This window comes from Rhodamnia argentea, chromosome 5 (genome assembly GCF_020921035.1).
Source record: "Rhodamnia argentea isolate NSW1041297 chromosome 5, ASM2092103v1, whole genome shotgun sequence".
NCBI lineage: Eukaryota > Viridiplantae > Streptophyta > Magnoliopsida > Myrtales > Myrtaceae > Rhodamnia > Rhodamnia argentea.
In genome coordinates this window covers 7,502,001-7,519,595 of record NC_063154.1, presented here as the reverse complement: position 1 = coordinate 7,519,595, position 17,595 = coordinate 7,502,001, and the positions used below count along the sequence as shown (strand labels likewise).

Below are 17,595 nucleotides of genomic sequence, written 5' to 3'. Positions count from 1 at the left end.
GACAATGACTCTATTTATTTAAGGGAAAAGTGCGTCGGAAGTCTTAAAACTTGTCACGAGAGTGCAATTAAGTTCTAATTTTTTTGAAAAGTGCAATCGAGTCCTAAAAATTTTTTAAATGTGCAATGGATGAAAGGGCTTGACTTAAAAAATTTAACAAGTTTCAATACTTGATTGTATTTTTAATAAATTTTAGGATTCGATTGCACTTTCGCGATAAATTTTAGGACTTGACTCCACATTTTGAAAGTTTCAGAACTACTTTCATGATAGAATTTTAGGGCTCAATTATACTTTTTTTTTTTAAAATTAGAATTTAATTATACTTTGCGTGATAAATTCGAAGACTTTCAATGCTGTTATGCATTTCCATTCCAAAAAAAAAAAAAAAAAATGCTGTTATGCATTTATTTTACCATTCTTTTATTTGTACCCGTTGTTCCTACCGTCGGTTTCTCGCAGGGAGAGAGAGAGAAGCCACAGAAAAGGAAGCAGGAGAGGAAAAACGGCAGACAAAAACTAGGAGACAGGAGCACCCAGAGACGTCGAAAATGTCTCCTCTCAGTAGATAGCCATCCATCGATCACGTCAAGTTCTATCGCATGTGAAACATGGCGGCTCCTTTGGCCGGGATTCAGCCCGCGGGCGGAAGCGGCGGAGGTGCCTCGGCCACGGTGGCCGTACCTGCCGACCCCGCCGCCCAATCCGCACCTTCGATGAAGTCGGTCCTGAAGTCGCCGATCTTGATCTTCCTCTTCTTCCACAGAGCCATCAGGACCGAGCTCGATCGCCTCCACCGAGCCGCCACGGCCATCGCCACCGCCGCCGCCGGTGGAGGCGGCATCGGTCCTCTGTCGGAGAGGTGTCGTTTTCTTCGCGCAATGTACAAGCACCATTGCGATGCCGAGGACGAGGTAGCTGCATTGCCATCATTTTGCTCCTTTTGGCTGTTTGAACGCGAGACTTAGTTCGCGGGGTTTGATTTTGTCTTTCTTTAGTCATTTTATAGTATTCGTGCTGATCGGATTGATTTAAATGGAAGTCGTCGAATTGGAGTAGTTACGCACTTGTGGTTCCTTGGCTTCGCTGCTCAGCAAATAAACTGTTCCACTTGTCCTAGCGCACGGCTTGTGACTGAATGGCGATGGTTTAGATCGTGGCATCTTATTATGCTTAGACTATGTATCGTGTAAATCTTTCCTCCATTCATATGCTGTGGGGTTCGAATTGAGTTTGGCTAATCCTACTGACTATTTTGTTCACATAGTAACCTACTCTGAGGAAGCTTTAAGCTTTTCTTTTCGCCTTGTGGTTACAGAGCCAATAAGCGAAAACGAAAAGCACTAGCTCAGGTTTAGAAATCGAGGAAAGGAATGTCCTGGAGACTCAGCTTACTACATATTCGCAATACCAGCAGCAGGGATATCATAGAAGTAGCTCTCAGAAATGTTGAGAACTGCCCCTTCATGCATTTATTTTGCTTTTGTGAACGAGTCTAAAATCAAATTCTCGTGGAGTTCTTTGCAACCCCTTGCCAGAGGATGGAGGGGATGCGATGTTTTAGATGGCAAGTGGAAGCATCTAATGCACAAATTACTTTTGGTGGCCCCTATCCCTAGCTAAGAAAATCCCTGTCGAACTGCATTAAGTTCCACAACTATGCTAGAACATCAATCCCAAGGTATATATACGAGTGAATCTTTAAAAATCGGATACATGTATGATGCCGAGAAATATGTACTCTACCACACACCACCTCATCTCGAAATGCTCATTTGCTTGGACATTGAGAACTTGGCACTTGTTTTCTTATTTTGGTTCAGGTTTCCTTCTGGGCAATACAGATTTTGCTTTTGACGAAATTTCCTAAAGTGAGAAACATTCTGCAACCAAGTTGACCACCTCTTGCATGAGTGACATACATTTTGCATGTTTTAACTCCATAAAGTTTAATTTTCTTTCGCAGCTCATAGATGTAATCGTACCCTTTCACAGGGCTGAGATTTGAAAGAAGAATGATATGAAATGATAATCAAAGTAAAGTTACAGATTACTATCAGATAAGTTAAAGCGCAAGGAAGCTGGAATATACACGATGGAAACTCTAAAATGCACAGTAACACCAAAGGTGATTGAAAAATATCTTGTCAAAGGAGAAAGGAATTAAGTTATGTCTGGAGAAAATTTCATAGTTTCACCTAACAATACAAACATATTTACTTAGTCCATACAATACTGGATATAGAAAAAACTAGAGAAAAGATAGAAGCTTCTTAGAAGCACTTGTGTTGGTATTTGTGTCACCTTATAAGGTAAGTATGCCAATCTGAAGGTCTCACATTCCCCCCCCGAACTAGGGGATAAGTTCAGAGTGGAATAGTCTCCCTAAGCCGATACACTCCAAGTACTGATTGTGAATGATGTCAGATTGATGAGATCCTTTGACCCTGTCCTTATGGACCCGGTGTATAAAAGTACTGACAATATTCTACTTACTCAGTACTTCTGTGTGATACACGTAGTTAACTGCCCTTAATTTGCTTATGCTTCATCTTGTTCCAAGTGGATGGTGCAAAAAGATTTGAAAGGAAGGTCAACAAGCGTAAAAGTACTTAGGCCACATTAGACTTGACAAAGGACTATTCTGACATGGCAAGGCTTCTCATGCAACTTTAACATTGTCATGAAGGTTCTTTTGCTATGCGGAGAGGACACTTAATTGAAACTGGGGTCTCTGTGGAGGCATAGAGGCTGCATTCATATTCTCCTGAGTTTAATATTGATTTTTTACTATCAATAATCTTCTTGGTTTGTGGTCTTTCCTCTTTCCATTTGCCTTTCTTTGCTGCTCTATATGAGATTATGGATTGAGATATTGCTTCTGAAGTTACAGCACGCACTGGTGATGTTTGCAGTTTAATTGCAGGTCATATTTCCGGCTCTCGATATACGTGTGAAGAACGTGGCCAGGACTTACTCCCTAGAACACGAAGGAGAGGGTATTTTATTCGATCAGTTGTTTGAGTTGTTGAACTCACAAATGCAAAATGAAGAACAGTACAGGAGGGAATTGGCCTCATGCGTGGGAGCTCTTCAAACATCAATTAGCCAGCACTTGTCCAAGGAGGAGGAACAGGTCTCTCTGTCCTTGATGCATCACCATTTTAGAGTAGCCATGTAATGTATTATTTCTGAGATTATTCATTTGTGCTCTTTACCTATTTGATATCCTTCTGTTTTCTTTTTTCCTTTTATTCTTTAGTCTTATTTCTAAATGTGTACTGCAAGCTTTTTGTTGATGGCTTGCCCATGCAATTTTTAGGAAGACCAATTTTGATGCGGTCAATCTCAGGGTTTTTGGGAACTACTTTCTCTCGGCATGACTAACTTTTTTAGGTTCAGTCTGTGACGTAAAGGAGAGGGGAGAAGAATGTAATTTTAATATGTTCCTTGTCAGTACTGCTTCCTTGGTTGTCGTGTCTTCTTCCTTAAGCCTTGTCCCATTCCACAAAAGAAGTAATACTAATGTAGTTTGTTTTATGAACTCTCTCTTTTATATTAAAGATTGGATAATTAGTACAAAAGGATTCATGTTTTTGTTTTGGCTGATCAGTTTTCTGTTTGGAACTGGCATTGTGAAAGGGCGAAGGATTTGTTAAGCATTCTCTTTTTCTGAAAGGGGATTTGCTAGGCATTCTTTTTATGATATAACTGGATAACTATTGTGGAAATGTTTTGATTTTTTTTGTGCAATTCGAGATTTTTTTCTGGAAAACCATCTTTAAATGCTTTTTAATTTTAAAGCTCGTTGGAAAAGTTTTGCCTGAACCATTGTCTTGCAACAAGCAGAATTGACCAACATCTTGACATGAATTTATGAACTGTTAAAAAATGATAAGATCATGCCATTTTGAGGTTACTATTTGATGTAAATGCTCTTTAATGCGTTTTCATTGTCTCCGTGGCTCTTCTTCAGTTTGCTCTAAAATTTACTTTGTATTTGGAACTACAATGCTAGTATTTCTGACTTGCGTTGGCTGTTGCAGGTCTTCCCTTTGCTTATTGAGAAGTTTTCCTTTGACGAACAGGCATCATTAGTATGGCAGTTTCTGTGCAGCATCCCTGTTAACATGATGGCCGAGTTTCTTCCCTGGTTCTCCTCTTCTGTATCACCTGAGGAATATGAGGATATGCTTGAATGCTTGCGTAAGATACTCCCTGGAGAAAAGCTTCTTCAACAGGTGAAAATTACCTGAGGGGGGTGCCATATTCTTCATAATTTCTAGAAAAATGAATATTGGCTGACATTAAATTTTCTCAATGAAGGTTATCTTTTCCTGGATTGAAGGGGTGAAAATGCATGATTCTAGTAAGAGTAACGGGAACAGTTCTTACTATGTCCCATCATTGCAAGTCTGTGAATCTAACTCGTTGAGCAATTTGGCTGAGAATGATGACTGTGCAGTTAAATCTTCAAAGAGCGGTAAAAGGAAATTTGGAGAGGTGAAACTTGATCCTGCTGATTCTGTTATGATTCATCCTATAGATGAAATCTTGTTTTGGCATAATGCAATAAGAAGAGAGTTGAATGACATAGCTGAGGCAGCCAGAAGACTACAATTTTCTGAAGGTTTTTCTGATTTATCTGCCTTCAACAAGAAGCTGCGTTTTATTGCCGAAGTTTGTATATTTCACAGGTATGGTGGTCTTTTATCTGATATTAGTATGCTTATAGTTCTTGATGGGGTGCTATGGGGTCTCAGTAATTGTTGAATCTCATCTCAGAAAACATATTTTAGAAGACTGGATTTGGTTGCCAGGGTTTTTTGTACTTGGTCAAAGCTTTCAGCTATTAAAATATCTCATGGCCTATATTTCAGGATAGAAAAGAATTTTGTAAGCTGTATTTCCTTGTAACTGGTGCTCTGTTGTTGCAGTGGAGGTTTTTCCCCAGAGAAAATTTGGATGCTTGAACAGCTGCTTTGTGGAGTCGAGAGAGATTTTTTTTTTTTCCCTGAGAAACCTATGAGCAACATATGTCACACCCCGATTCTTACAAGAATGGGGCAATGACATGGCCGTCATTTCACCCAAAAGACGCAACCTCAAGTAGCCATAATTCAACCTGATATCAAAATGTATACATTCATATATATTTAGTAAAAAGATCACCTGGTTACGATATTAGAGTTCTCTATAACCATCAAAAGACATTATTGCATATCCATCAAAAGATATATGCGTATATCCATCAACATCAAACTGAGAAGCTCATCAGCTATACACAACTCATACCAAAATCCTCACTATCAAAAGTGTCCTGTTAATGCTAATGCTGTCGCCTTACTTGCGGCTTAATCGTTAATTTTGCACTTATCATTAAGGATCCCTAGGAGTAATTATAGCAACAGACAATGTTTGTTTCTGAGAGAAAGGCATAAATTTTGTTTTTGTTCTTCTGCATCAGTCTCTTGCTGTTCCTAGCTTACTTTCTCTTGCTGACTAACTTTAGTGGTTTCTTACAGAACAATGTTCTTAAAATTCAGCTGTTAGAATTTTCCTTTCACCTTGAATATTCTTTTGGCTGTATTGTCTTCTGCAGATTTTAAGCTTTCCTTTTTAAAATGCAGCATGGCTGAGGACAAAGTTATCTTCCCAGCTGTAGATATAGAACTCTCTTTTGCTGAGGAGCATGCCGATGGAGAGATACAATTTGATCGGCTTAGGTGTTTGATCGAAAGTATTCAGACTGATGGGGCCAACTCATTTTCTGCTGAATTTAATACAGAGTTGTGCTTGCACGCTGATCAGATGATAGACTCCATCAAGAAGCACTTCCAGAATGAGGAACTTCAGGTGTGCATGCTATCTTTAGATGACCTAAAATATCCCATAGACAGGACATTTTATCTCAGATCAATTTATCGAAGACGGTATAGCTTGTATATGTAAATGGTCATTTGTTTTCCAAAATGGGTATCTAAATATCACTTTCCCAGGTACTACCTTTAGCCAGAAAGCATTTCAGCCCCAAGCAGCAGCAAGAACTTCTGTACCAGAGCTTATGCTTGATGCCACTGAGATTAATTGAGTCAGTCTTACCGTGGCTGATTGGATCCCTGAGCGAAGAAGAAGCACAGTCATTTCTTCAGAATATGCATATGGCAGGTACACCACCCTTGAGCAAAATTTGCTCTTCAAGCTTTCTTTTTGGTATGTCTAGCCTATTTGTAACTTGCAGAGTTTTTGGCTGCAGCTCCATCATCGGATTCTGCGCTAGTTACACTTTTTTCTGGTTGGGCATGGAAAGGCCATTCCCAAAAGTGTTTGTCTTCTAGTGCAACTGGATGTCCTGCCAAACGATTGTTAGGGAGCAGCATGGAGAGAGATGGTCTATTTTGTAGGTGCATTTCATTGTCATATGCTGATGTATCAACTTCACTTGGTTGTGAAGATGAGGCACATACTTGTGAAAGACTAATCGAGCGAGGCAACAGACTTTGTCACAGAGACAATGATGCTCATCAAATTAGAGGACTTCGATGTAGCCATGCGATGTCTGGCGATGACCGAATTTGTGTACCTGAGTTAGGAGTGAATTCTAATAAGCTTGGAGTAGGTTATCTTGCTGCTGCAAAATCAACAAAAGCTCTGTGGTCCTCATCTTTTGACAAATGTGCTCCATCCCTCAAGTGCAGTCTTTTTAACTGGGAAACGGATATTTGCTCTGCCGAAGTTGGAAATGCTAATCGTCCCATAGACAACATATTTAAATTTCATAAAGCCATTCGCAAGGACTTAGAGTATCTGGATGTTGAATCTGGAAGACTTAAGAACTGTGATGGCACTTTCCTGAGGGAGTTCACTGGTAGATTCCAATTATTGCGGGGCTTATATAAAGCCCATAGTAATGCAGAGGATGATATAGTATTTCCTGCTATAGAATCCAGAGAGACTCTTCACAATGTGAGTCACTCGTACACTTTAGACCATAAGCAGGAAGAGAAACTTTTTGAAGATATTTCGGCTACACTTTCAGAGCTCGCACAATGTCATGAATGCTTGAACAGTGAACTTTTGTCAGATAATTCGGATGGAAGAAACTCTGTGTCTATTTATCACCGTGGGACCATGAGTAAGTACACTGAGCTTGCCACCAAACTTCAAGGCATGTGCAGATCCATCAAGGTTTCTCTGGATCAACATATTTTTCGTGAAGAACTTGAGCTATGGCCATTATTTGACATATATTTTTCAGTTGAGGAACAAGAAAAGCTAGTTGGCAGGATAATTGGTACTATGGGTGCGGAGATTCTCCAGTCTATGTTGCCATGGGTGACTTCTGCTCTCACCCAGGAGGAGCAAAACTATATGATGGACACGTGGAAGCAGGCAACTAAAAACACCATGTTCAGTGAATGGCTTAATGAATGGTGGGAGGGAGTTGCTGCTACAACTTTGCATACAGCTTCATCGGAGAGTAGCTCGTCTCTTGGTATATTGTGAGCTTTTACTATTCTGTTGTGAATGTGCTTCTTGCTTATGCAGCAGCTCCGAGTTCCTGCAGTTAACATTCTTCTGCTGTATCACCAAATTGGGACTTAGGTATTCATAATTCCAAATTGCATTGTATCCACACTTCTTAGGTGCTGGTTTTTGTGGAAGCTTGGATCGTAGTGAAACATTCAAGCCTGGATGGAAGGATATCTTCCGAATGAATCAAAGTGAACTTGAATCAGAGATAAGAAAAGTTTCTAGGGATTCAACTCTTGACCCGAGAAGAAAGGCATATCTTATCCAACATCTGATGACCAGGTTTGTTTTCAATGCCAACATGTGGGCTTCATCTATTGATTAGCTTCCCCTTTTTCTGACATGATTGGCTGTGCAGTCGCTGGATAGCCGCTCAACAAAAAATACCTGAACCTGTTGCTGAAAATTCTACAAGCGATGAACTTCTAGGACGTTGTCCATCATTTCGAGATTCAGAGAAACAAGTGTTCGGTTGTGAGCATTACAAGAGAAACTGCAAGCTTCGTGCTGCCTGCTGTGACAAGTTGTATACATGCAGGTTCTGCCATGATAATGTCAGTGACCATACCATGGACAGGTGGCTTCATAAAACTTTGTGTACCATCTTAGGACGTTCTATATTGCACACTTGAGTGCTCACAAGCTTCTCATGATCTCGCTCTTAAACTTGTGTTAAATCGAAGTGTAGGAAAGCCACTGCTGAAATGATGTGCATGCGTTGCCTAAGGATTCAGCCAATCGGAAAAATTTGTGCAACACCTTCATGCGATGGTCTCTCAATGGCAAACTACTACTGTAGCATCTGCAAATTTTTTGATGATGAAAGGTACAGACACTTTCTACGATATTAATGATTTCTCTGAGTCTTTTTTTTTTTTTTTTGGGTGTGTGTGTGAGTCATTTTGTATTATAGGTCAATGATGTTAAAGAAGTTGCATTTTTTATGAAGGTTTGTAATCGAATTTTCTCTCTTTCCACACATGCATTTGTGTCTCAATTGCTTATCCAAAGTACATTAAACGTGACGAGTCATGTGCAAGTGGATTATGGCAAGGAAAGATGATCTACGATATCTTTTTCTCTTGTTGGTCTATTATCTTTTGTTCTCCTGGGAAACCTTTTTTTTCAATCTTTAGCCTTCAAGTTGGGTGGGAGCTGCAAAATGAAGTTTGAGTTTCTGCAAAGCCCAAATTCCCTAAATATGTCTGTGTATGTTGTAGCAATCTTGAATCTTGCTTGCATAATGTTGTGAGGATCCATTGCTGTTGTTGTTATTATTCTTTTAAAAAATATAGTCTGATACTTCATGTATGTCCGAAGTGTCTAAGCTAAGTCAGTTACCTAGCAGAGAGTTTCAATTACCGAGTTTTTACTGTAGCATCATTTCTGTTAATTCTCTTTTGTCTCTGAGGACAACCTTGGCACAAGGCGCAAAATACATTCACTCTCCAAAATATCTTATTTTCTTTATTCCTCCAGGAAAATTTACCATTGCCCTTTTTGTAATTTATGCCGTCTTGGGAAGGGTCTTGGGGTCGATGTTTTTCATTGCATGACTTGCAACTGCTGTTTGGGGATAAAGCTGGTTGACCATAAGTGCCGAGAAAAAGGTTTGGAGACAAATTGCCCAATCTGCTGTGATTTTTTATTCACATCGAGTGCAACTGTGAAAGCTCTTCCCTGTGGCCATTTCATGCATTCAGCTTGCTTCCAGGTATCTCTCATCTTTGGCTCTGCTCAGGTCTAATTTGGGTGTCTGAGTGTTGGTTTTGAAGATACTGAATATCATGCTTCGTCATGTCAGGCATACACATGCAGCCACTATGTCTGCCCAATTTGCAGTAAATCCTTGGGAGATATGGCGGTATGAACATTGGTTATTATATCCTCTTTTAGACATTGAAGAATGTTGTTTTAGATAAGTCCCGTCGTGGTTCCTCTCAGTTATTTCTTTTAGGACTTGGATAAAGTTTTTCAAAGATGCTTTAGAAAAGTCCCATCATGGTTCCTCTCGGTCATTTCTTGTAGGACTTGGACAAAGTTTTTCAGTAATGTTGTTGGAAGCCACTTAAGTCTATGTTAACTGGACTTGTGCTTGGGGAAAGAAGATCCTAATAGACTAATAAAATCCCTTTTTGTTATTAGAAAAGTCACCATATGATAAATAAGTGTCGGAGGAATTTGATTGCTAGATCCTCAAGTTTCAATCTGAACAATAGTCAAGTATCAACTGTATGATTAGGCTGGGGGTGGACCATAATGCTCGCAAGCATTCTGGGAAGTTCAGTTCTCTTACTTTTCCATCACGTGAATCTTGTGCAGTTAGCTGGTCTTTGGTTGCTGGAATCTCTTCGCTATAGGAGGCCTCTTTTTGGGTAATGGTCTTAGTGAAAGCAGAAATAACATTAAACCTTAAAATCTGAATATCCAACATTTGTCCTTCTATATAAACTTGTGCTCACGTGCGTCGTAAGTTGAAGTTAAGGAAGGTACCTCTTTTGTGCAAGGTTAGAACACACTATCAGGTTCTCATTCAGTTTACAATTGTGGTTTAGGTTTACTTTGGCATGCTTGATGCATTGCTAGCTTCAGAAGTGCTTCCAGTAGAATACAGGGATCGCTGCCAGGTAAACATTTCTCCTGTTTCCTTTGATCTTTTGTGCTGGTGCAGCTTGTCTACTTGTTTTCAGTTGCTCTTTTCGGCGATGTAGGATATACTGTGCAACGATTGCGGTAAAAAGGGGATGTCGCCGTTCCACTGGTTATACCATAAGTGTAGTTTCTGTGGATCCTACAACACCCGCGTGATTAAGGTTGATACATCGTTTGCGCATTGCTCAACCTCACATTAGATGGAAATTTCGCTTGAGTATTTGGCGTCCGTCTTTCTCACGTGGCAATGTACATAGGTCTCCCTTCTCTCTTTCATATTTATATAGCGTTGACAAGGAAACTGGCCCTGTGGTCCCTGCTTTTTGTGTAGGCTAATACATGCCAAAATTTTGACTATCATGCAATCAGGCCAAAAATGGAATGGAGAAGACCAAGTGTTCGTTTTAGTCACATCAAATGTGGAAATAGAAAGTCAAGCTTAATGTATTTCAATTGGACGGCAAGGCTCCGTCTGTTTCATAGAATATAATGAATTGTTTCGTAGAAAATGAATGAATAGATTTTGGAAATATTTTTCTAAAAATAATTACTCGTATCTATTGTAAAAATGAATGAACGAAAAATATTTTTCATCGTTCGTGAAAATGTTCAAGTGTAAAGTATTGTTGACAATGCAAATGCATTTTATTAATTAATTATTTAAAGTAATATAATTAATTCTTTAGAAAAATATTTTTAAATTATTTATTTTTTGTGAAATAATTAATATGAAAGTATAATTGTGCTTTTTTTAGGCTTTCCAATTTTGATGTGAAGGCTTTTCAACTCTAAGCAGGTCCCGTTCACTCACCTGGTCCCGTTCACTCACCTGGTCCACTCACCTGGTCCCGTCGTATAACCAGGTCAATGCCTGGTGGGTCCCTTCATACCAATAGCCAATAGAATTTATTCAACTAATTTGGAAAGGTTATGTGTACGATGTATTATTAACACCAACTTACCTGTTCGTGGATCAAAAAGGGGGTTAGGATTCATCCTCAAATTAAAATTAGCTAAATCTTCCTAGTGTTATTTATTTTGTTAATTTCAAAACAAAAATTAAAAGTTCGGTTATGCATTTTTTTTTTGGTCGAAGTTCGGTGATGCATTTGCCCATTCAACAAAAGATAGTCTTTTAGAAATGATTATTATTCAGCATTCTTGATTCTTAAGTCTTATAAAGTACGGGTAACATATTATAATTGCTCTAATTTTACTAAATGCATAAAAAATATCTCCGACCTCTAATTACAAATCATATCCATTCTATTATTCAAATGAATATTCCATATAAAAAATTGAATTTTTCGCTAGCGAGTTTCAAATAAAAAAGCGCTTGAAAATTATTGGCTCAATGAAAAAGAAACCATGTATGTCGTGATATAATTGTTGTCGATTTAATTTTGAAACTCGACACCCTTAACGACATTCGGAATCGCCGAAGACGCCTGCTACAAAATTGATAACCCGACTTTTCTAAACATTTTCTTATCTCATTTAATAAGATATTCAATACTATTTGACTTGCGTCCTAATATACTACGATGTTGGTATCTAATTTTCGAATACCGATAAGAAAATCTAACAGATCTTAAAGAGAAAATTAGTCAATATACATACATTTAATTCTCTCAAAAATGAAATGCCATAAGTAAATTAAATTTGTTCACGAGACCCAAAAAATTGCAGTTCTAATTGCTGTTTTTTTTTTAACAGTTTATTTTTTATTTTTTTTAAGTATGTAGAGTGAAAGAATGATGGACAAAAATAACTTATGTTGACCTTAATGGGAGATCCCGGTGAAGGGCGAACCCAGTTCTTCCGGAAAGAAACCATTTACCGGGTCCCATCTTCCAGCTCGAGCTGACGCGCTTCGATGTTCGAAAACCCTAAGCTCGACTACTGCTGATTGTTCTGATTTTCTCGTCCTGGGTCAATTCAGTGGATCTCGTGTCCGTCTCGCGCGTCGATTTGTTCGTCTCCTCGCCTTTCTGGACCTCATTTTACGCGAACTCCGAGAGCGGGAGAGCGATCCAATGCTTCGAATTCCGTGCTTCGTTTTTGGCGGAAAAGGTCGTTCTTTAAGTTGAATTGGGTGCTCTGTTTCTTTTGAATCTCCGTCTGGAGATTTGAAATGGAGTAAATCCTGGTAATTGGGTTGATTGTGAGAGAAAGAGAGAGAGAGAGAGAGATGGGTCCGAAGGTGGAAGGGCCATCGGCACCGGCGTTGAGGCGAGACCCGTACGAGGTGTTGAATGTGTCGAAGGATTCGACTGATCAAGAAATCAAAACTGCCTATCGAAAGCTTGCTCTCAAGTAAGGTTTTTCTGATTTCTTCTCGCTCCATTTCGTTCTCTCAGTGCTATGCCTGTTAGGCTGTTACTAAGAATTACAGTTCGGCTTAGACGGACGAAAGTGATTTAGGAGAAGGTTGATGCTTATTTATATGCGTTGCTGAATCTGATGAATAAACCAAGTAGTTTCGTTAGAGAAGCATTTGGATGGCGGATTTCTTTTTCATAGCTTAGTCTTACGAGAATCAACTGGGATTGCATGGTTACAAACCGGGTCTTGGTGATTATATCGAAAAGCCCAAGTAATTGGGATTTCCCAAATTTGTGCCGAGGAATTTCAGGCAAGCGGATCGATTGTGATGAAGAGGATGACATGGGAGCTCCTCTGGGTTTTCAATACTGCTGTTTCCCTTCCGATCCTCATCGTTCATAATACCTCGTCTTCAAGCACACTGTGCAGAAAGAAAACCCAAGTATGATGCAGAACATATGTTTCTTAATCATTGTAGGCCAGATGTAGAGCCTTTTATTTGACAACAATTATTACTATGTCTGTCTATGGTGCTTGGAATGCTTCTTTTAAGTTTAGTCCAGTGCTATAATCTCGATATATCAATGTGAATCCAGGAGAGATCTCAAGTCTTAACCTTTAAAAACATATGATTAATAGGATTATTTTTTAAAATTGGCAGGTATCACCCTGACAAGAATGTTGACAATCCCGAAGCGTCTGAACTTTTTAAGGAGGTCGCATATTCATACAACATACTATCTGACCCAGAGAAAAGGAGGCAATACGATAGTGCAGGGTTCGAGGTGCTCCGACGATCTTGCTTACTCTTCCCTGTGCACTTCTTTGGAAATGTGCTTGTGCATGTCTGCTAGATGTATGAATAATCATGCAAATGTCTTACCATCATGTGATTGAGTGTTGCTTTTGGTAGGTGATTTCTTATAAAAGTGCCACTGTGGTAAGTGGGCAACACCAATTTGTTGTGCCTAGTCATTTCAAGGGTCGGAGATTTTTTTTTTCCCCTTTTTATTTTGTGAGAGAGGAGGGAGAGGGGGGAGGGGTCTTTGAACTGTACATGAGTGTGCCACCTCGTGAGCCAACATTTGATTGCGCTTGCTTCTAGTAATAATATCTTTTGACTGTTGCTTTTTAATGAGGTGAGTTGTGATTGGTTGTGACCTTGTGAGGTTATACTAGTCCTGCGGAGGTTGTGTTGATTTAGTTTGGAAGAATTTTGCCAAAGATTGTGCAGTGTCTTCCAAGTGGTCCTGATCATGCATGCTATCTCCTAAGTTGGATTGTCTCATCTTATGACGTATGAAGTGGCAGCTCAAGTAAGTCAATAATGGCAATTGAAGTTGTAAATGTTTTGCAGTACCAGTGCCAACTGTTTTTAAAGCTTGAGCTTCCAAACAAATGTGTGATTTAATATCTAAATATTTAAACACTCTCCTTAGCCATAGGCTAGACTTTGGCATAAGACTGAAGCGTGGAAATGTAGATATAGGGATGAAAATAAGGAGTCTGAAAAGAACTAAACTTAATATATATTGAAGCTTTATTTTCTGCTATTTTAGTTCATTTATGTAAAGCTCACGCATGAAACCCACATACTATGTCATTCACCATGGCAGAGACGGATGCTGCTCTATTTTTATGAAGAAGACACCTTATGGGGATTAGTGATGCATGGTTTTCTAAAGATGGGTCGCCAGTTTGAAATAATAGGTTGCAGTGCCCCAGTAGAGTTGGCGTGTTCTGTTTTCTTTTGGAATTTAGTTCTTGCATGGTTTTTCTTGTAGTAACCTTGTAGTTTATTGATCAAACAATAAAATTTGAAGTTTTCATATTCATTAATTACATTAGGCTCTTGACGCTGAAGGCTTGGATATGGAAATCGACTTGTCTAACCTGGGAACTGTCAATACGGTGTTTGCGGCATTATTCAGGTGCTTTTTTCAATTGTCTGGATTTTCTTAAGATTCATCTGGCTCTTTTGCATCTCTCATCGTACTTGTCAACAGCAAACTGGGCGTGCCAATCAAAACTACAATCTCTGCCAATGTTCTTGAAGAAGCTATCAACGGAACTGTAACAGTACGACCCCTTCCAATTGGAACATCAGTCAGTGGAAAGGTGCTTGTTTTTGTTTATAGACCTGTTGATCAGCATTCTTGAGAGCATATTCTTCTGATTTTGAATTGTCATACAGGTGGATAAGCAATGTGCTCACTTTTTCGGTGTAACAATTAATGAACAACAAGCAGAAGCTGGTATTGTAGTAAGAGTCACTTCCACATCACAAAGCAAATTCAAAGTAAGCTTTTCACAGTAATTGTTGGTCTGAGTTTTTATTTTTCTGGATGGTTTTGTTTCAGGGACTCATTCATCTGTTTCTTTGTTTGCTTATCCAGTTGCTTTACTTCGAACAAGAGGCCAATGGTGGCTATAATTTGGCCTTACAGGTATGTTACTAGCGTAATACATTTCCATTTCTCTCTGTCTTGTCAAAAGGAGGAATGGCTTTACTGGAAAGAGAAGGGAAGCTATTGGTGGTGTAGCTGGGGGACTGCCCCAATCATTTGCTAAAACATGAGAATCCAAATTGCATTTTTTCCTTTCGCTTTCTTCAGTTTGTAGCTATCATGTTTGCAATCTTGAGAAAATAGCCTGCTTTTTATTTTGGACTCAGCTGGTGAGGCTGCTACTGTTATTGTAGCTATGATATGGTGAAGGATGAAAGATGTGATAGCAGCATCCTTGTGTAGGGATGAAACGATGAGTTGGGGTGACAGAGTGCAGTCAATGGATTTTGGTAAAGGACCATGGCCCGTGGCTGTGAGTTAAATAAAAAATATTGCACCTGGAGAGTGAATAGTTTCTGGGCGGCGAGTTCTACTGCTACCATTTCCTTGAAATTGTGATTTGTTCTAGTCAAGTAAGAGTCTTGGATGACTTGTCTATCAGGAGCTATTTATGAGTTTTTTAATGTTTTGCTATGTGCGTCAATGTGCTCTTCTTCTAGAGCTTTTGATTTATTTGGCATTCCATCAGATTATTTGATGTTTATATAGGAAGAAAGCGAGAAAACAGGCAAGGTGACATCTGTAGGAATGTACTTTCTACATTTCCAAGTGTACCGAATGGATTCAACCGTGAATGCAGTGCGTTTCTTTCTATTATTCTTCTCCTCATTTACATCTTTCACCCTGGGTCCTATTTCTAATCGTTAGTGGTGGGCAGTTGGCGATGGCTAAGGATCCTGACGCTGCATTCTTTAAAAGGTTGGAAGGTCTACAACCTTGTGAGGTTTCAGAACTTAAAGCTGGAACTCACATATTTGCGGTCTATGGTACGGTAGCTTATTTAGGGCTTTTAGTCTCTTCTGGAAATAGAAGTAGGATTTCTCTTTGATTTTAGGTAGATTAATACTCTCAAGTTGATACAGGAGATAATTTTTTCAAGCCTGCAAGCTACGTGATAGAGGCTCTTTGTGCAAGATCATATGAAGAGGCAACAGAGAAGCTGAAGGAAATTGAGGCTCAGATATTGAGTAAAAGGACTGATCTACGTCAATTTGAGACAGAGTATAGGAAGGTGTTTTCCCCTTTCCTATATTATTTCCGTACTTATTGCTTCATTCGCGTTCTCTTGATTTTATTCTGATACTTGTAGGCCCTTGCACGATTTCAAGAAGTGACCAACAGATACAGCCAGGAAAAGCAGTCTGTATGTCTTTTTCTTTTCTTGGCTTGTCTTCCTCATTCAGAATCGGGGATTCTTCTATAACCACTTACATCGGCCAACATGATTCGTTCGTATGTTATTAGGATCTCATTTTGGCAGCATGAGTATATCCCCTCATTTGGATGCTCAATATGAATATCTAAGGCCATCTGTCCTCTGAGGGATCGCATGTTACCTTATTAGATGTAATTTTATGCATTGACACATACAACCATGCATTCTAGGTATGTCCTTGTATGATTTAGGGTATGGAAACTTTTGTGCATTTCACTTCAAAGATGCTGGAACTTTTCATGCTATTTGCCACCCTTGTCCGAATGTCATGTTCTCCAATTAACAGTTTTCTTTCAGTCAGATGTCCTCTTATGATATCAATCCATTAATATAAGTTTTTGATGGATAGTTACTGCAGCACTCCTTTTCCTTTCCCCATTTTTTGGACATGGGGATGGCATGCCTCCTCTTCTCTGTACCTGAATTTGTTTATGGTATATTTTAGGTAGACGAGTTACTAAAACAAAGAGACGGCATTCATTCTTCGTTCACGGTAAACCGGGTAGCAAATGGTGACTTTGGTAGTAGCGGTAGTGCTGGTAATGGTACTAGCAGCAGCAGCAGAGTTCCAGGTGAAGATTCGAAGATGGGAAGTCCGGTGGAAGATGGATCAGTTGAAGGAAAAGACAAATCATCCAAAAAGAAATGGTTCAACCTTAATCTCAGAGGATCTGATAAAAGGTTTGGTTAAATTGTAGAGTTGTATAGAGGGTGTATTTACATTCATCCAGCATTCAACCGATTAGGGCAGTACCTTGCAGTCCTATGAAGAGCTTCGATCGCGTATTCACTTATTACTTGTTTTGTGGGTCTTCTTTTTGTTGTTTATGCGGAATCAATGTTGTTTATAGTGGCCATTAGTTGTATCTTGTTTTCATCTTTCCCAGTGCTGACATGATGTATCAAAGGAAAAGGCACAGAGAGAATGAATGGAGAGGAAATGTTGTGCCTTTTGTAGTCTACCTGCATTTGTCACGAGTGTTGCTGATCTTCCAATCATGTAATAACTCTAACCTGCAGTACAGTGTTGATCCTGAATGCCTCATTTGATTTATTTCGGTTATGGTTTCGGATAATGCTCTGCCTCTCAAATTCATGATTCTTTGTGTTCAAATCCCGTTTGAGTAGCAATGGCAATGACTTCTTTCAAATGGGTCATGTATCTGAGGAATGCATGCTTGTCAGAGTCTACCATGTTAGAATTGGGAAAAGAAAGTTGTAGAGAGAGAGAGAGAGAGAGAGAGAAAGTGAGGATTAGGACAGGTTTCAACCTTGTATTTGGTTGTGTGACGCCAGGAGTGA

General features: G+C 39.3%; 2 protein-coding genes across 3 annotated transcripts; both read left to right on the top strand.

Moving 5' to 3' along the window:
* Positions 1-448: 448 nt before the first annotated feature.
* On the top strand, positions 449-10,596 carry LOC115751928 (zinc finger protein BRUTUS-like). 2 transcript variants are annotated; one of them, XM_030689948.2, is made up of 15 exons: positions 449-642; positions 673-914; positions 2,927-3,136; positions 4,047-4,241; positions 4,327-4,697; positions 5,631-5,856; positions 6,000-6,168; positions 6,257-7,495; positions 7,647-7,815; positions 7,892-8,110; positions 8,222-8,359; positions 9,013-9,247; positions 9,338-9,397; positions 10,089-10,160; positions 10,245-10,596. In XM_030689948.2, exons 1-15 carry the CDS (start codon positions 612-614, stop codon positions 10,383-10,385), a joined length of 3,717 nt encoding a protein of 1,238 aa, XP_030545808.1. In that variant the 5' UTR covers positions 449-611; the 3' UTR covers positions 10,386-10,596. The 2 variants fall into 2 exon arrangements, with proteins under 2 accessions (XP_030545808.1, XP_030545801.1); XM_030689941.2 differs by having other exon boundaries at positions 449-914.
* Positions 10,597-11,991: 1,395 nt separating this feature from the next.
* LOC115752744 (chaperone protein dnaJ 15-like) lies at positions 11,992-17,369 on the top strand. Its single transcript, XM_030691083.2, has 11 exons — positions 11,992-12,501; positions 13,172-13,295; positions 14,359-14,441; positions 14,517-14,628; positions 14,705-14,809; positions 14,907-14,957; positions 15,567-15,656; positions 15,736-15,844; positions 15,941-16,089; positions 16,168-16,221; positions 16,739-17,369. Exons 1-11 carry the CDS (start codon positions 12,377-12,379, stop codon positions 16,982-16,984), a joined length of 1,248 nt encoding a protein of 415 aa, XP_030546943.1. The 5' UTR covers positions 11,992-12,376; the 3' UTR covers positions 16,985-17,369.
* Positions 17,370-17,595: the final 226 nt, after the last annotated feature.

Bases quoted from the DNA above. Each gene is read 5' to 3' on its own strand.
- LOC115751928 (XM_030689941.2), top strand. From the start codon at position 612: ATGGCGGCTCCTTTGGCCGGGATTCAGCCCGCGGGCGGAAGCGGCGGA. The intron at 4,242-4,326 runs GTGAAAATTACC...TTCTCAATGAAG, and splicing joins GAGAAAAGCTTCTTCAACAG to GTTATCTTTTCCTGGATTGA. The intron at 10,161-10,244 runs GTAAACATTTCT...TCGGCGATGTAG, and splicing joins AATACAGGGATCGCTGCCAG to GATATACTGTGCAACGATTG.
- LOC115752744 (XM_030691083.2), top strand. From the start codon at position 12,377: ATGGGTCCGAAGGTGGAAGGGCCATCGGCACCGGCGTTGAGGCGAGAC. The intron at 12,502-13,171 runs GTAAGGTTTTTC...TAAAATTGGCAG, and splicing joins TATCGAAAGCTTGCTCTCAA to GTATCACCCTGACAAGAATG. The intron at 14,958-15,566 runs GTATGTTACTAG...ATGTTTATATAG, and splicing joins GCTATAATTTGGCCTTACAG to GAAGAAAGCGAGAAAACAGG.